An 18,523-nucleotide genomic window follows, 5' to 3' on the forward strand; every position below is an offset into this window, starting at 1 on the left:
TTCAGTAATGAAATTGGCTAGTTATTCAAGGAAACAAGAAATGGTGTATATGATTTCTGTAATCATTAACACTAAAAGTAAGGAAATTCATGACATCCCTATAGTTTCAGAATACCCAGATGTCTTTCTAGAAGAATTACCTGGGTTACCACCGGATAGGGAAGTAGAATTTAGAATTCATCTAATTCCAGGTACTACACCAATAGCTAAGGCACCTTATCGATTAGCACCTACTGAAATGCTAGAATTGAAAAAGCAGCTAGATGAATTACTAAGCAAAGGATTTATACAACCTAGTTCATCCCCTTGGGGTGCACCAGTGTTGTTTGTGAAAAAGAAAGATGGGTCGATGAGAATGTGTATCGATTATAGGGAATTGAATAAGGTTACAATTAAGAATAGATACCCACTACCTAGGATTGATGATCTTTTTGATCAATTACAAGGAGCTAGGTATTTCTCTAAGATAGACTTAAGATCCGGATACCACCAGTTAAAAGTACAAGAGGAGGACATACCTAAAACTGCTTTCAGAACTAGGTATGGGCATTATGAGTTTACAGTCATGCCCTTTGGATTAACAAATGCTCCAGCAGCATTTATGGACATGATGAATAGGATCTATAAACCATACTTGGATAAATTCGTAATCGTGTTCATTGACGATATACTCATTTATTCCAAAAGTCAGGAAGAACATTGTGAGCACCTGCATGCACTCTTAACCTTGTTAAGAAAAGAAAGCTTTATGCCAAATTCTCGAAGTGTGAATTCTGGCTGCAGGAAGTACAATTTTTAGGTCATATGGTGAATCACGAAGGAATTCACGTAGATCCTGCTAAAATAGAAGCAATCACCAATTGGAAGGTTCCACGAACGGCTATCGAAGTTAGAAGTTTTCTAGGATTAGCTGGATACTATAGACGATTTATTAAAGATTTCTCTAAAATAGCTATACCTTTGACCAAGCTAACCTGTAAGGCAGTTAAGTTCGAATGGGGACCTAGACAAGAGGAAGCTTTTAAGATTCTAAAGCACAAATTGACGAATGCTCCAATCTTAGCATTACCCGAAGGAACAGAAGACTTTGAAGTATACTGTGATGCTTCAAAATTAGGATACGGGTGTGTATTGATGCAACGCAAAAAGGTAATTGCGTATGCCTCTAGGCAATTGAAAAAGCACGAAGAAAATTATACAACTCATGACCTAGAGTTAGGAGCCATAATTTTTGCTCTTAAAATTTGGAGACATTATCTGTACGGAAGTAAGTTTACTATCTATACAGATCATAAAAGTTTAAGGTATATATTTGGGCAAAAAGAGTTAAATATGAGGCAAAGAAGGTGGATGGAAATCCTAAGCGATTACGAATGTGATATTCAATATCACGAAGGAAAGGCAAACGTAGTCGCAGATGCCTTAAGTCGTAAGTATCATGAAAAGCAAAAGCGAGTCCGTGCTCTTAGGTTAAATCTACAATTAGATTTAATGGAACAATTGAAGAACATTCAGGAAACAGCAATCAAGGAGGATGCCGAAGGAATGAAAGGTTACCTAAAGGAACTAGAACAAGGAAAGGATGGAATATGGAGATTCCACAAGAAACGAATTTGGGTACCTAAACAGGGAGAATTAAGAAATAAAATTTTAGAAGAAGCTCATAAATCTAGATATACTGTACATCCAGGAAACAATAAGATATACCAAGATTTAAGAAATAATTTCTGGTGGATAGGAATGAAAAAGGACATAGCTGAATATGTAACCAAGTGTCTTACTTGTTCACAAGTTAAGGCAGAACACCAGAAACCTTCAGGACTACTACAACAATTAGAAATGCCTGTATGGAAATGGGAACTCATAACAATGGACTTTGTTACTAAGTTACCCAAAACCAGAAAAGGTAATGATGCTATTTGGGTAATTGTGGATCGATTAACCAAATCAGCTCATTTCTACCAATGAAGGAAACCTTTAGCATGGAAAGGTTAGCCAAGTTGTATGTAGATGAAGTAGTATCCTTACATGGAGTCCCACTCTCCATTTTATCGGATAGAGATAGTCGTTTCACTTCCCGTTTCTGGACAAGTTTCCAGGAGGCAATGGGAACTCGACTCAATTTAAGTACTGCATATCATCCTCAAACGGACGGACAAAGTAAAAGGACGATACAAACAATGGAAGACATGCTCCGAGCATGTGTAATTGATTTTGGTGGTAATTGGGATAGCCATTTACCATTAATTGAATTCTCCTATAACAATAGTTATCATTCGAGCATCGAAGCTGCTCCATTCGAAGCACTATATGGACGCAAGTGCAGAACTCCCGTTTGTTGGGCAGAAATAGGAGAAAGTCAATTATCAGGTCCCGAAATCGTACAAGAAACCACTGACAAAATAACATAAACTAAGGAAAGATTGAAGACAGCTAGAGATCGTCAGAAGAGCTATGCAGACAATCGGCGCAAGCCACTAGAATTTCAGGTAGGAGACAAAGTACTTTTGAAAGTTTCTCCTTGGAAAGGAGTAGTACGATTTGGTAAGAAAGGAAAACTGAGTCCAAGATATGTTGGACCATTCCCAGTGATCCAACGAATAGGACCAGTAGCTTATCGTTTACAACTACCAGAAGAATTAGCAGGAGTACATGATGTGTTTCATGTATCCAATCTCAAGAAATGTCTATCAGACGAATCCCTGGTAGTACCTCTTCAAGATATAGAGGTAAATGAAAAACTGAAATTCGTAGAGAAACCCCTACAAATAGAAGACCGGAAGATCATGTTTCTCAAACACAAGCGACTCGTACTAGTGAAAGTCAAATGGGAATCCAGGAGAGGACCAGAATATACTTGGGAACTGGAATCAGAAATGAAGAGAAAATACCCTCATCTATTTCAGTAAATCTCGAGGACGAGATTTTTCTCAAGGTGGGGAGGATGTAACAACTGTCACTAAAATCAATAATTAGGACGATAATTAGTCAATAAGAAAACCCTAATTGAGACACCCAAGTAATTCTGCATTAGCCCTAAAATTTTCAGAACAATCGGAATCAGGATCAGGGCCCCTAAAACTCAAGGGGGGCAAACCCTAGTTGAATAATTATCTAAATTTAAACGTTGCTATGTTCTGATTGGCCAATTTATTGAATCACCAAAGCTAGTCCCGAGCCTAGGCAGCCTATGAATTAGACTGCTTAGCTTACGGACCGCAAGGGAAAGGGCTTACGGTCCGTAAGCAGGTCCCAAAAATTACTATAAATAGCAGACATTGGGACATGAACAGAGAAGTTGAAACGACGCACAAATCTTCTGTGTACGTCGAGATAAGGCTGTTATATCACAATTAAACACACACGATCACGAGGTGCTGCTGCAATCAGGGTAATAACTCAATCGCTATTACGATTCAACGTCCGATCGATTATAACTATCCAACGATTGTCTGAGTGTTGCTCAAATTGAGCTGATACTTTGATTATTCATTGTGATTTCGACTTGAATGTTTGAGTGCTGTTCGAATTCGGACTATGCTCTGTCATTCGTTGTGAATCCATTGAATTATTAAGTATTGCACTTATTAATTGCTGTGAGGGTTTAATCTCGTGAATTGACGTAACTGCTGAATTAGTTACTAACTCGTTTGTGTGTGCATTGTTAATTAAATTAGGTTAATCACAGGCAAATCAGTAAGGCTTAAACTCTGCTCGTAAAATCTTCAATGTGAGTCATTCTCTTTTTATCAGCTGTTTTACAAAACTTCAAGTTATTTTCAAAGTTATAATTACAGGGATTAAGTCTTTGTAATCACCAAGTTACAGCCGGTATGTGGGGTTTTGTATACATTACTTGATAATCTTCAACATTGGGGCAGCCAATGGGTGATATGACCATAATCACAAACACCACTGGACAGGTGGGCCAGTGGGTCGAGTGGTAAAGTACCGTGGGTAGTTGGTTTGATAATCAGAAACATTGAAATCTCTCTTAATTCTGTGAATTATAACTAATGTGTCGTTTTAGTAAAATGAATGATTCACTCAGTATTTCCCCGCTGACAAAACCTTTTTCAAACATGTTTCAGGTGATATGTTGTGAGCGAAGAAAGAGAAGTGCCGTGACGCACTCCCAGCTTAGAAAAGTGGCTCAGTGTAAATAAACAAAAGAAACATGTTTTGAAAAATAAAGATTTCCCTGGGAAATCACATTATTGTAAATTACGGGAATTTATCCCTAAAGTTATAAAACGGGCAGTTTAAATTATTGAAAGATCCTGTTTTACAAGACTTCCGTTGTCGCCTAAAATTTAAATACCGCAGGATTTCTGTCCCGCGGCTCCTGAAACGGGTCAAACCGGGTCGGGGGCCGTGACAACAATAATTAAAATCCCCATAATAAATAAATAAAATATTTGAGTCTGTTCCCTTTTTATCAAACGAATTTTAAAATTTATGGTTAGATATTTTATTAAAAAAATATGTTTCGTTAATAAATAATTATGAATTTTTTCTAGAAGAGATTAAATTAAAATTAAACTAAATAATAATTATCTATAAGAGATTAAGCTAAATAATATTTAATAAGAGAATTATCTATAATTAATTAGAAGAGATTAAATTAAATAATAATTATCCATAAGATACATGGCCTAATATGATGACAAGTGTGTCAAAAATGGTTTCTTTTATTATATAGTATAGATAAGAAAGTACATTATTTGCCCTGATGGCGGACAAAACTGATATAATTTCTATTCTTCTACCATGATGAATGTAATTAGAAAAAGCAAGGAAGCCTAATATCTCAACCTTAATTGACAATATTGAGCTTATATATCGATGACGTGGGTGCCCGAAAGCTCCCACTCAGCGGAGCTGGAAGCAGTCACATAGATGACCAGCAGCTGAAAACTTGGTTACTTGGTTACTGTACACTCAACAAGTTCTCATATTACAAAGTCAAACAGATGGGACTTTATCCAAAAGTGTGCAAAAGCAACCTAAAGACTCACAATTCAGACTTCCACCAAAAAGGCAAGGCAAACCACGCCAGCAACATCTTAGAAGATAAGACTTGTCCCGTATTGAAGATGAGGTGTTGAGGATGCTTCCCTAAAGGCTGAGAACTTTGCCTATATAAAGGAGTCCACCTCCTGCGTTAAGACTAATGGTGCTTCTTCATCGGTAGATATTACCCGAGGAGCTCTCCGACGAAGTGGATCCAAGACCTTCCCCTACCATACTAGTGTTGTTTTAACATGTATAAAGAAAACAAATCATGTAAGGTCTAATTAAAAAAAAAAACAAAAGATCATTTAAAGTAGTAAGGATTAAATCTTTTGAAGAAAAAAATCTATGCTAAAAGATGAAATATTCTATTGTAAAACTGTCTAAGATGATTTGGTTAAAACTCTAATGGCAACCAAAGAAGACTTGGATGTCAAGAAGGCTCTTTCCAAGAGGTGGCCCAAATCTTTTGATGATTTTAAGATGTTAAATGCTCGAGTCCAAAGTCAAAAATATAAATTTTTTCAAAAGCGTTTTAATTTATCCTTACTAATTTACTCTTTCTTTACGTTATATGATTTGTTTTCTTTGATTCATGATAGTAAGAAAATATAAATGACCTGAGTTTCACTTACCACGAGGACAAATGATGCACCTTCTTTATTCATGAAACTCCAATTATAAGACTCTAGTAAAGTTCTTGTGTTATGGTGCTTCCTAAGTAGGAGTGAAATAATGTGGATACATAATTTTACATCTCTACACTCACTCTGATGGAAAGTGTCTTAGACCACGTGTAGTGGGAGGGGGAAGACCCTTGGGTGTTTTGCGTCATGTGACGGTTCAGTCAGCAAGGGGGCTTTATGGGGCATTATCTTAAAATGGATGTAGTGGTAAATGTGGTTTAAGGTAAGTATATATTTAAAAGTGAAATAAAAAAAAAATCTATCCAACCATTTTTAAGGTTGCTGATGTTGACAACAACTATTGGCCAAAGAAGCCTAACCCAATTTTTTTTCAAAAAGAACACCCCTGAGGGTGATTGTGTGGCGTGAATGGGCGTTTACGGGTGGTCTTAAACTTTGACAATTATGGCCTTAATGTTTTTAAAAGGCCCATCCTATTTTGAATTCTCCTTGTGAACTTCCTAATCATTAATTTGGAGACAAAGACCATTTGAATAATAATTTATGTTTCTTCTACATCATTATCAAATTAAAAAATGAGACCATAATCTAACACAAGTTTCTCTTCAACACTTCAATTAAATGTGAGATTCATTGAGGGTTGCTTTATTGGGGCTCAAGGGAAAAAAGAACTGTTGTTATATAGGCGTCACGTAAGACACAGAGCCTTTTTATATTTCCTATCTTTAAACCCCGTGATACTGAACACGCCCCATGGCGCCCACTCCCCCTTACAACATTGTTCAACCATCAATCAACGTCCTTCTTTTATGCCACCCTCTCTCCCCGTGGCTGTGTGAGCGCCTAGCACCCCGCTGAGGTGGCATGGTTGGCGCCCCAATACATCCCACAACATATAGATGGTTGAGATGTTGAAGAAGTAACTAGTTTAGCAACATGCAGTATTGTAGTTTGCATCTCTAGATAAGTTTTTGAAGATGTCAGTTTGGTTAAGGCTTAGAAAATTTTCTCACCGGAAGTAGTAGAGACTAGTTTAGGAATTAACCGCTACATACACGAAAAATGCCATAGAGAACCAATTAATCCCATTGGCATTTGAGAAATGTGCATTACTTGATATAAACACCTCACATTTTTCTCAAGCAACATTGTGAACAGATGTTTGGTGACAAAACCATTAAACACTCTTAGCGACTTAATCGTCACTCACAAACTTATTCTACTTCAGATGACATATACCTCAGCAGTCACAATATATATGCACTTCTTTGAAACTGTTTATATAGAGATTAAGTCTCATGTGTTTCTTTCTTCATCTATTAATATTCTTTTATCAACCAATTAGTTAATGATTTTTTTCGCAGATATTTGAAGAAGTGGGATTCCTTGGAATCATCAGATGAACGATATGCTGGAAGCCTGAGAATTAACTTGCAGCTTTTTTGTTCGCATTCATGTGATGAGATAGATAATATTGAACCGTATCACACATGCTGCAAACTTAACTAGAGACATGGGATCCTCCGGAAACTGTTAACTCGCATAGTTTTAGGAATTTTAGAAGCTGAAGTATCTAACAATATCGAAAAGTCAATGTGTTTTAGTAAAAACCAAATATCTTACGCGCAGATGATGCTGAGTCGTCCTAGTGGACAAGTTAGGCACCCACACTAATAAAGGGGATATGATTGATTCCGATCATGGTGCTATCACTATGTTAGGTGATGACTTCTCTTTTCTGCACCCATAAATATTACCATCTAATGGGTCAAAAGTCAAAACTACCTGAAACACTTTTCGTCCAAAACTATATTTTTTTAAATAGTTTACATGTCACATTTGGTTAAAATAGAATCCAGCTACTTAGACCATGTGTAATGTGCATTATAGAGGCGTGAAGAGGCTTGATAACATTCCGAACACTGCCTTTTTTGAGCGTTAGGCCATGCATAGTGGGGTATTATAGGGGTGTGAAGGTGTTTGATAACACACCCAACACCGCCCCTGGGCGTTATAAGGGTATGAAGAGGGATGGACGTTTCTAGTATAATGCCCAATTGAGAGAAAACAAAACGGAAAAAAATGATTCAAAGGGCGTTAACCATTTCCGGAGTGATGAGACTGATCAAACTCTGAAGGTAGACTGTAATTACTCAACATTAGATGAAAGACATACAAAATAAAAAAAAATAATGTTGTATTTAATTTGTTATTGGTTGTGCATGCTGTGTGATATAATATCCAAACAAAATATTACTTGTAACCTTTATCATTTTTTTGTTCATAACTGTTGTTACACTTTATGCGTCGCGCATCTACAATCGTATTATCTCCCTTTACCGTTTCGCAGATTACGCAAGGCCATTACCAGTTCTTGTCTTTCACCTTCCACCTCAGCAAATCTTAGACTGACTTCTGAATATTTTTCTTGCATCTCTTTCAACTCGTTTTCCATGTGTTTGTTCTTTTCATTCAACGCTGATATTTCGCTTAATAATTTGTTGAGTTTCTGCTCCGAACATCGTCCCTCATTGCTAGAAAACACAAAAGAAAAAGAGTCGTTAAGTGTGTATCCATGCGTCAATGGATGCTAGTAAAGACGACAAACTGCGTATTTTTTAAATTTAAATTTATTCATCAAAATGGGTTCGGATCAATTCATGAAATATTGGTACTCGTTGAGTTGGGTTGACCCGAAACACTTTTTGTCCAAAACTAATCAGCGTATCAAATATGATTTGCAATTATATATTATAATGCATATTTTTTGATAAAACGATAGAAAGTTTTATTCATTAGAGTAAAGTACACGGATAGTCGCTGTGGTTTTCCAAAATTCTCGATTTGGTCCCTAGCTTTCCAAAAGTACATGGATGGTCCTGGTGATTGCACTTTGTAACAAATTTAGTCCCAAACTTCTGCCAAAAATTATATGGATGGTCCTTGTAGTTTGCACTTTGTAACGCATTTAGTCCCTAACTTGGACCTCTTGAAACCTTTAGATTTGTTGGCTGGGGACTAAATTCGTTACAAAGTGCAAACCGCAGGGACCATCCATGTACTTTTGAAAAGCTAGGAACTAAAATCAAAATTTTGTAAAACCATAACTCCTATCTATGTACTTTACACTTTGAGCTACTTTCTACCTGTTTGACCTTTAGAGATACAGCGTAACACAGATCGACCCGTTCATAAGGAAATGGATCTAACTGTCGAAATGCTGCCGGATGCTAAACAAATATAACTGATATGATGAAATAGATTTAAGTTAATTGTGCATACCTTTTTCCTGATTCCAGTTTAGATCTGCTTTCATCATGCTTGCTAGTCGAGGCATTAAAAGCTGCTTTACTTTCCTGCATATCGAAGATTAATCACGCGGTAAGTTAACTTTTTTCCTGACCCATTTACGCTCTAAAGGTATTGTTTTTTTTTTTTTTTTTTTTTTTTTTTTTTTTTTTTTTTTTTTTTTTTTACAGAAATCTAAAGACTTATACATTAAACCTGTATGTATATATTTACCTTGGCCAATTTCCGATTTTCTTGATCCAATCTCGAAACTTCTTTCTGTAAGTTATCTTTCTCCGACTCGATAACCAACAATCTTTGTTGCAGTTGATTGTGATCACCTCTCAACACTTTTAATTCCGACTTCAACGTTCTAATCACAACGTTCTTTTCACTCATCAAACTCGTCCAACTCGTCGATTCCTTCTTCAACGACTCAACTTCCGCCACCAATGTCTCTCTCTCTCTAACCCATTCTTCCAAATCACCGTTATTTTCTCCCGTCTTTCTACACGCTTCAAGCTCCATTGACATTCGCTCAATCTGTTCTTCTTGCAGATCAATTTGGTCATAGAGCTTCTGCACTTCTTGCTTGTGTGCATCTTTCAACAATAACAGTTCTTGATTTGCTTTCTCGAGAACCGCAGCGTTGGTCAACGTTGACTTTCTCAATGCCTCTTCCGCTTGTACAACGCGTTCCTCTTGCTCTATTTTCGCTTTCATTAAATCTTGCACATCGTCTTCAAAATCATGCCCTTGTTTCTCTAACTCTTTCTCTAATCTATCGATATGAGTTTCGAGTTCAGCGTTCGTATCCAACGATTGCGAGATTTCTAAAGCTTGGTTCATTATCTTTTCCTCTAATCTCTTCACTTGGAGTTCGTATTCTTTAATTGTTGTTAAAGATTTCAAAGACATATCATCGTTTTCCTGCAGTAAATATTTATAATCGACTGTAATATCTTCGATATGAATCTTTAACTCTTCTTTCTCTTTCTTCTCGCGCTCTAATTCGACATACATGGTCTCAATATCTTCCGAAAGTTGAGATATTTCTTTATCTTTTTCCTCCAATTTTCTTTCGAAATCTTTAACCGCAACAGCCAGTTCATTGTTCGATTTCCTATAACTTTTTTCCTGCTTTAAATCTTTCCTTAATTCATCGCATTCCATCTCTAGATCTTCTTTTTCTTCCTTAATTTCCTCAAACTTATTTGACAAATCTTGTGATCGTTTTTTCTCTTTCGATATTTGCTTACGAAGAGATTCTAATTCCATCTCAGCCAACTCTGCCTGTCGTTCCAGCCTGGCAACTTCGCTTTTCAACGTCTGTACGTCATCTTTTGATCCTTCCGTGTGGTTTTCCTCCGGACTGTTTAACAAATCAGCAATACTTTTGTCCGAAAGCGAACCCAGTGACCAATCAGTGATCGATCTTTGCTTCACAATATTTTCTCCCCCGTTTTTACTCGTAGCGTTCGAGTTCCCGTTCTCACTGTAGTCACTTGCTTGATTCCTTGATTTGACCGATTCCGACTGTAGAGATTCATTCTCTTCCAACTCTCTGAAACTCGAATATAATAATTAATCAACAATCAACACTAAACCCTTGAAAATGATAACAAACACTCCAATATTATAATTAACCAACCGCATTTCTTATACCTCGATTCGTCGGTTCGTTGCATCTTTTGTATAAAAACCTGTCACATGACATATAAACTATTAGTAAAAACTAAAAACACATCACATTTACTTTCTTTTTATGTTATAAATATAAATTGAGATTATATTCTAAAATCTAATATCATCAGTAGGATTGGTTTTGCTATTCAAAAGGGGTTGCGGTTGCGGCACAACTTGTTGCACGTTTACCTGCCACTCTATTCTAATTTTTTTAATTAAATATATAGAACTTACATGTAGAATTGCACCAGTGCTTTCAGCTGTGAGGGGAAGAGAAAGCTGAAATGGTTCAGTTGACTCTGCAAAATTAGCAAAATCAACTCCTACTTCTCCCACAAACCCTGATTTTGAAGATCCCTGTGACAATCCACACACATTTCCAACATTATACCGAAATTATTATTAAAACTAAAATTAAAATTAAAATTAAAATTAAAATTAAAATCAAAATTAAAAAACATTCTTACTGTTTGCACATTGAAGTAATAAATTTTCTCTTTATATGTTTCTGTCTTTTGATTTCTAACCAATTTAACCAATTCATAAATAGGTTCAGCCCATGTAACTGTTCCATCAACAATGGGTGTTCTTGCTAGTTTGGCTATTGGTTTCCCTGTTTCTGCTGGAATCAAAGCTATCATCAAACCCTTTCCTTTCATCTTTGGCACCTGCAATTTTTTTATTTTAGTTTTTTGCATCAAACCCAGAAATAAAGTTCAAATTTTGCATCAAACCCAGAAATAAATTTTAATTTTTGCATCAAACCCAGAAATAAATTTTAATTTTTGAACTAAACCCAGAAATAAATTTTAATTTTTGCACTAAACCCAGAAATAAATTTTAAATTTTGCACTAAACCCAGAAATAAATTTTGATTTTGAATCAAACCCAGAAAAAAGGTTCATTTTTTTATTTAAATTCATATAATTTAAAAAAAATTGAAAAATTCAAGAACTTTATACCTGGGTTGCTTGAAACTGGAGCTGAAACATGACATTGATCTTGCTGTTTTGCCCCTTCCATCTTCCAGATTTGAACATTTTTCAGGTGTGTAATCTTTTATCTGTTTTCTTGTATTATGTTCTTGTTGTTGTTGTTACATTAGGATCAACATTTGCAGGAAGGTGTTGTTTTGTACCCTTAGGGATAGCTGTCATAGATGCAGCACCATAAATGATGCAAGGTAAGAAGCCTTTTTCTTTATTAGCTTTTAATAAATAATAATAATGAAAAATAATAAACAAATAGAACCAAAATAATTTAAAAGATTTTTTTTACTTTAATTAGACAACAAGGTAGGTACCAAATAATTTAAAAGATATTACTTAATTTTATTCGCCTACATGTCAGAGTAACGTTCACATATTACAAAAACCAATGATTTTGTTAGTAAAAAAAAACTGGAAATTTGGATCAAATTTGTGGGTTAATTATAAAAATTAGAAAGTTGTAATTGAAATATAGAATGTAAATTTAAGAACATTATTTTGGGACCAAAAACCAGAGAAGATATAGATGAGATGGACCCATCCTCCATTATTGAAGTTGATGGATGTACAGTTATATATGCATGATTACAGCCTTGTTAATCCATGAATGTGTGCACCCATGTGAGGCATGTGCCTCTCTCTTACACACAATGGTTATCAACTATCAAAGGACTTGATTATTAATTAGCATATAAACTATTGTGAGGAATATTAAGAATTTATGAGTGATCATGTTAAGATAATATGTGTGTAACGGTTAAATATCACAACAACCAAGATTGAATAAGATACCATATTAAGAATTTATGAGTGATCATCTTAAGATAATATATGTGTAACGGTTAAATATCACAACAATCAAGATTGAATAAGATACCATAGAATTAATGGTGTGTTTGGTTATATATGTTAAGGTGTAGTAACTTAAATCTTTATAAAAAAGGGAAGAGTATTATTTATGATATGAAGTTAAGCATATACATCATGTTTAGTGTGACAATTTCAAAATCAATATCTTTTAATAATTTACATCGAGATAGTTGGTAAACAGGCAACAAGCTGCGCCGCCACCCTTTAGTGTGACAATAAAGAGAATTGAAATTGCAATTAAAGTTTCTTAAAACTTTTTCAAGTAAGTGAATGTATAATATCATGGATCAATATCGCTAGCATCATATTCTTATTTTCTTTTGCAAATTTATAAACCGCGTACGTTAATCTTTTACCGAAGGATCATTGTTCTAGCGGTACCCTTGTGACTTTCTTTAGGGAAGGTCGCTGATTGGAGTCTTGTTTGTGACAAAATGTCATGCGCAAGCCAGAAATTTACCATGGTAGGCCTTCGAACGGTGGGTTTTCTTTAAAATTGGTGACGGACCGCATCATCAGCATTGTCTACGATCACAGACATGGATAACCTTTTGCTAAATGGGTTTAATCTACGTTCACATATATGTTCTCAACAAGATCATTATTTATTACCATTCTTCTTATTAAACAAGTTCTATTAAATTTCAATTCTTTTTACAAACTGTAATTTTTCAAAGTTTCAATTCATATGATATATACCAATTTTTTATAAGAGTAAACTTCCGATTTGCTCCCTGTGGTTTGGTCACTTTAACGGTTTTGCTCCAAACCTTTAAAAATAGTCATTTTGCTCCCTGATGTTTCGGTTTTTTTGCCAGTTTGCTCCCTGCCTCTAACTTCATCCAAATTGTTTGTGTTTCCATTTTGCTCCCCGCAGGGAGCAAACTGGCAACAAAACCAAAACATCAGGGAGTAAAATGGCTATTTTTAAAGGTTTGGAGTAAAATCGTTAAAGTGATCAAACCACAGGGAGTAAAACGGAAGTTTACTCTTTTTATAATAATTTGTGACACACACGTTCCTAACAGTTAGTACTTGTTTAATTTTAATTGTTGTATCTAGAAAGATGAAATTGTAGTTTAATAAACGCATCTAGTTATTGATAAAATAATTAAAATATATTTGGGAAATTCAAGTGTGCTGTTAGCCAAAAAGAGTAGATAAAGATTTAGAATTTCCCAAAAAAAAAAAAAAAAAAAAAGACATTTTTATGGGATTTTGTAAATTAAAAGTGTTGTATTTTTATCTAGGAAATACTATTTTGTTTTTGGGAATATTTGGGAAACTAGTTACAAGAAATGTTGTAAACAATATTCTTAAATTAAATATTTTAAAAGTTAAAGTAAGTCGATATAAAGTAAAGTATTATTTTCTTAGGGATTATAATCCAACAAGTTAATGGAAGAAGAACGTGATTCTCAAAACTTTTATTCAAGGCCCCACTACTATAAAGTTATTAATTGCCCCTTTCTAAACGTTTTACATTTAGTCAATCTAATTACCACCTAACCATACTATCATTATCAACAATTTCTACAAATATGTTCCTTTCAACTTGCTTTTCTACAAATTAATGTATCCGTGATTGATGTTTTCAAGTATCCCAGTCAGATCCTTTTTTCGCTACGAGAATATTAAGGAATACACGTCGTTGAATATAAAATAAATTTTAAGGGCATGTTTGGGTAAGACTGCGGGGTATGGTGGGGCTTGGGTTGGGCGTGGGTTGGGGCAATTGCTGACACGTGGATGTTAACCCAAACCCAAGTTTTAATGGGGTATGGTGGGGCTTGGGTTGGGCCGGCGTGGCCTAGCCACATCACCATTTTTTTTAATATATATTTAAATTAATTAAAAACATAAAAAAACATATTTTTTTAAATACATAAACAAACATAATAATTATTAAAATAAAAAACAATCATTCTTCGTCGTCTTCGTCGTCTTCGTCGGTTTCGAACCCAGGAATCGTTGAAACATGTTCCACCAAATCAGATTGAAGGTTGTGATGTATATCCCTTGACTTGATCCAAAATTCATTAACCGCTTTATCTTGGTCTGTTACGTTATCTGGTTGGGAATCATCGTCATCATAGTGGGTAACGACCGCTCTACCTTCGTCCTCCAAAATCATGTTGTGAAGAATGATACATGTGTACATCACATTTCCAATCTGATCCTTGTCCAATAGTCGACAAGGCATTTGTAATATTCGCCACCTTTTCTTCAAAACACCGAATGCTCGCTCGACGTCTTTACGTGCAGCCATCTGTACCCTGTTAAACTTTAATCTCTTTGGATCTGTCGTACCGTGTTTTGTGAATGATTTTACAAAAACCCCCCACTCTGGGTAAATCCCATCAACTAGGTAGTACCCATACACATACTCAACCCCGTTTACAAAGAAAGTTCCTTTGGGTCCTATACCATTTATTCGATCATTGAAAAGGGGCGAGTGGTTTATGATGGTAATATCATTATGTGAACCTGGCATACCGAAGAACGCATGCCATAACCAAAGATCTTGGGACGCAACCGTTTCAAGCATGATGGCTGGACTCCCGTGAAATCCACTCGTGTGAGCGCCTTGCCATTGGGTAGGACAAAGTTCCCAAGCCCATTTCATACAATCTAAACTACCTAGCATCCCGGTAGCCCATGATAATCTGCGTGATGTTCCAATAATTGTTGCATGTCACTGAACGAGGGCTTTCTCAAATATCTTTTCCTATAGAGTTCTAGAATACACGAACAAAAGTTGTGAAGACTTTCTCTAGCTACACGTGCAGACATTTTTAAATAGTCATCCATAATGTCCGAACTATTGCCGTACGCTAACTGCCTAAGTGCGGCCGTGACCTTTTGCCACGTAGTAAATCCTAATTGCCCGGTTACATCGGGTTTTTGTTGAAAATAAACATACTTCTCCTCAAGATCTCTAGATATCCTTAAAAATAAGTTTCTACTCATACGAAAACGACGCCTAAACATTTTTTCATCATACTTAGGTTCAGCTGAGAAGTAATCGCTTACCAACAAATCGTTAGCGGTAACCCGTTCACGAGCGATGTACCTTCTTCTGCGTTTGGGTTGTTGACTCTCTTCCTCCTCCTCTTCATTTTCAACGATAACTTTCACCACCGTCGCGATCGTTTGTAGAAATATTTCCGCCTCATCGTCAGATGATGATAAGGATTCAGTATAACTTGAAGAACTCATGACGAGATTGTGTTTTATGTGTTTGATTTTGTGTGAGAAAAATGATAAATATTGTAAAGTATTTATAAAGGAAGGATTTTTTTTTTTAAATAGACCAACGGCTAGCCCAACGGCTAGCCTGGTTTGGCCATTCACAATCCGCCATGTCAACTTGGCCAGACCGCCCCACGCCCGGCTTGAAACCCATGCCCCAAGGGCCACGCCGAAACCCATGCCCACCCGGGGTGGTGGCTTGGGCGTTTTCCCCTACCCACGCCCAAACTCCTGCCCCATACCCCGCAGTCTAAGAACATGGGGTATGATGGTGTTTGGGTTGGGGCATTTGTTGACACGTGGAATGGGAGCTCCCCCACCACTTAAACCCACGCCCATGGGGTATGGTGGGCTTGGGTTGGGGGGCATGAGTTTGGTTTGGCCATTGAGAGCCTGCCATGTCACTTACTAGCCCGCCCCACGCCCGGCTTCAAACCCACGCCAATGGGGCCACGCCCTAACCCAAGCCCCCGGGGTGGTGGCTTAGGCGTTTTCAGCCAACCCACACCCCAACCCAAGCCCCATACCCCATGGCCTAAACTTTTTGAAACAACTTATTGACTTATTAGCTTTTTGAAAAGTCATAAGCTCAAAAATGATGTTTGACAATAGGGGTGTATGTGAGAGAAAAAAACCAATAAGTCAATAAATTGTTTCAAAAAGCTTAGCCAAACATACCCTAAATAAAGAGTCTTGATATTGTATAAACACATACATTTATTGTTTTAAGTAGGATTTAGAAGACGATTTTACAACCACATATATCACCTCTTTTTCTCTTTACCATTGTATTTTTGACCAACATCATATACAAGTGACTATGTCGTTATCACAGTTCTCTACTTAGGCTGGAGGGTGTGGGATAAATTCTTTAGGGGCTTTATCACGCCAAGTCAGGGCCACGTCAGATCCACGTCAACCCAGTGGCTTTATCACGTCATTCCTTAACTTGCAGGATGTGAGATAAAGCTTCCTATTAAACAAAATTAAAAAAAAAAATTTATTGGATGAAATGATGTGGGCCCCACCTGCCCCCTCCCTCCTTCCTCGTTACCATGGCGAAGCCTCATCAATGGCGCCCCTCCGTAAATCCGACGGTGTGGGGTGGTGGCGCCATCAGGTGCTATAGACGGTGAGATGACATGAGTGACACCTCCATACCCTCCGGCCTTATATTGATTCTGGATTGAAGGTGCCACATGATTAATAACCATTTTCTGTAATCAACTGAAGGCGCTTAGTTACTAGCACAACCACTTTGATAATTTTAGGGTTTGAGTTTTAGAGATTATGAACTAAGCTCGATTTGTTATATTTTAAGTGTTATATGACTACGCGTTATAGAATATTTAATAATAAGGGCATGTTTGGGTAAGCTTATTGAAACAACTTATTGACTTATTATCTTCTTGGAAAAGTCAGGATTTTGTGACTTATTGACTTATTGGCTTTTCCCTCTCACATACACCCGCTTTGCCAAACATCATTTTAGAGCTTATGACTTTTCAAAAAGCCAATAAGTCAATAAGTTATTTCAAAAAGCTTACCCAAACATGCCCTAAATCTTACTTTTATAAAATAAAGGCCAAACACTAAAAACAAACTTTTTTACCTTTAAAAAAAGAATGATCACTCATAAAAGAGGTGGATAGTGTATTCACTTTTCATCAATTCATCCTCAACATCAGCTCTGGGTTTTGGTAGGTGTGGATGGTAGTTGGGAATACTTAAATCTACCAAACCTTTCTGGCTTCCTGCTAGCGCTTCATTCCTTTAATGTTTCTTTTTTTTTTAAATAAAACTTCATTAAAACCAACCCCCGACCTAAACGGGCAAAAGGCAGGGCCGGCCCAAGGGTAAGCCAAATAAGGCTTGGGCCTTGGGCCACCAAAACTATAGGGCCTCCACAATTTGTTGAGACCGTAGTCCATTTATAAAAGATTTAGGGTGTGGGTTATCAACAGATTGTTGGTTGGTAGTGTAGTGATTTTGTGTATGTATGGATGTTGGTGAGACCTGGGTTCGAATCCCTGGTTCACCATTTTCTTTTCTTGTTTTTAAATTTTAACACAATCTTTCAAATAATTACACTTGGGCCCTTCAAGTTTAACTTTCAATCATATACTTTTTTTTGGGAAAAATGCCACAAAATTTTACTTCGCCTTAGGCCACCAAAATGGTTGAGCCGGCCTTGGCAAAAGGCAAAACAGAACAAATGCCCCCGACCCAAACGGGCAAAGGACTAAATTACAACATATACATGGGATATTTACACCATTCCTTCCAACTTATATAATTGAAAGATGTTCTATTTTTTAGCCACCCAAAGCTTCTCGTTTTGATTTCTATCATAATCTCTTGAGAATTTCTCCTAATCTAGTTGAACACCAAATCGTTTCTGGCCTTCCATATGCACCAACACGATATAATAACCAATCCCCGGAGAATCTTTTTCATTTTTTTATCTCCTTGAATAGAGTTATGAATTTCCATCAGATCTTTAAAATCGAAAGCAAATATTGGTGGAATGTTGCACCAATTACTGAATTCCGCCCAAACTCTAATCGCCACCGAACATGCCGAAAATAAATGATCCACCGATTCGTCATACTCAATAAGTTAAAACCCTAAATCATTTGTAGTGGTACACATGAATAATGCCCCATTTTTGGGCACACCGTCACCCCTCTTCTCCGTCGTGACCATCTCTTTTGAGACATTAGGGACGATCCAAAACAGGACAAAAAATTGCCCCTTTTCCACTCCTTTTTGACCGTT

At 36.5% G+C, this 18,523-nt stretch overlaps 1 protein-coding gene across 1 annotated transcript; it reads right to left on the bottom strand.

Moving 5' to 3' along the window:
• Positions 1-7,840: 7,840 nt before the first annotated feature.
• On the bottom strand, positions 7,841-11,813 carry LOC110878209 (myosin-3). The gene is made up of 7 exons (XM_022126479.2): positions 11,597-11,813; positions 11,102-11,302; positions 10,869-10,991; positions 10,614-10,651; positions 9,183-10,512; positions 8,943-9,016; positions 7,841-8,194 (listed from the first exon to the last, which is right to left on the bottom strand). Exons 1-7 carry the CDS (start codon positions 11,672-11,674, stop codon positions 7,987-7,989), a joined length of 2,052 nt encoding a protein of 683 aa, XP_021982171.1. The 5' UTR covers positions 11,675-11,813; the 3' UTR covers positions 7,841-7,986.
• Positions 11,814-18,523: the final 6,710 nt, after the last annotated feature.

Source organism: Helianthus annuus, chromosome 9 (assembly GCF_002127325.2).
Source record: "Helianthus annuus cultivar XRQ/B chromosome 9, HanXRQr2.0-SUNRISE, whole genome shotgun sequence".
NCBI classification, from domain to species: domain Eukaryota; kingdom Viridiplantae; phylum Streptophyta; class Magnoliopsida; order Asterales; family Asteraceae; genus Helianthus; species Helianthus annuus.

Coding starts and splice junctions, on each gene's coding strand:
- LOC110878209 (XM_022126479.2), bottom strand. CDS start 11,674: ATGTTCAAATCTGGAAGATGGAAGGGGCAAAACAGCAAGATCAATGTC. Junction 10,513..10,613: donor CAACGAACCGACGAATCGAG/GTATAAGAAATG, acceptor TTCGAGTTTCAG/AGAGTTGGAAGAGAATGAAT. Junction 9,017..9,182: donor AAAATCGGAAATTGGCCAAG/GTAAATATATAC, acceptor TTCGATATGCAG/GAAAGTAAAGCAGCTTTTAA.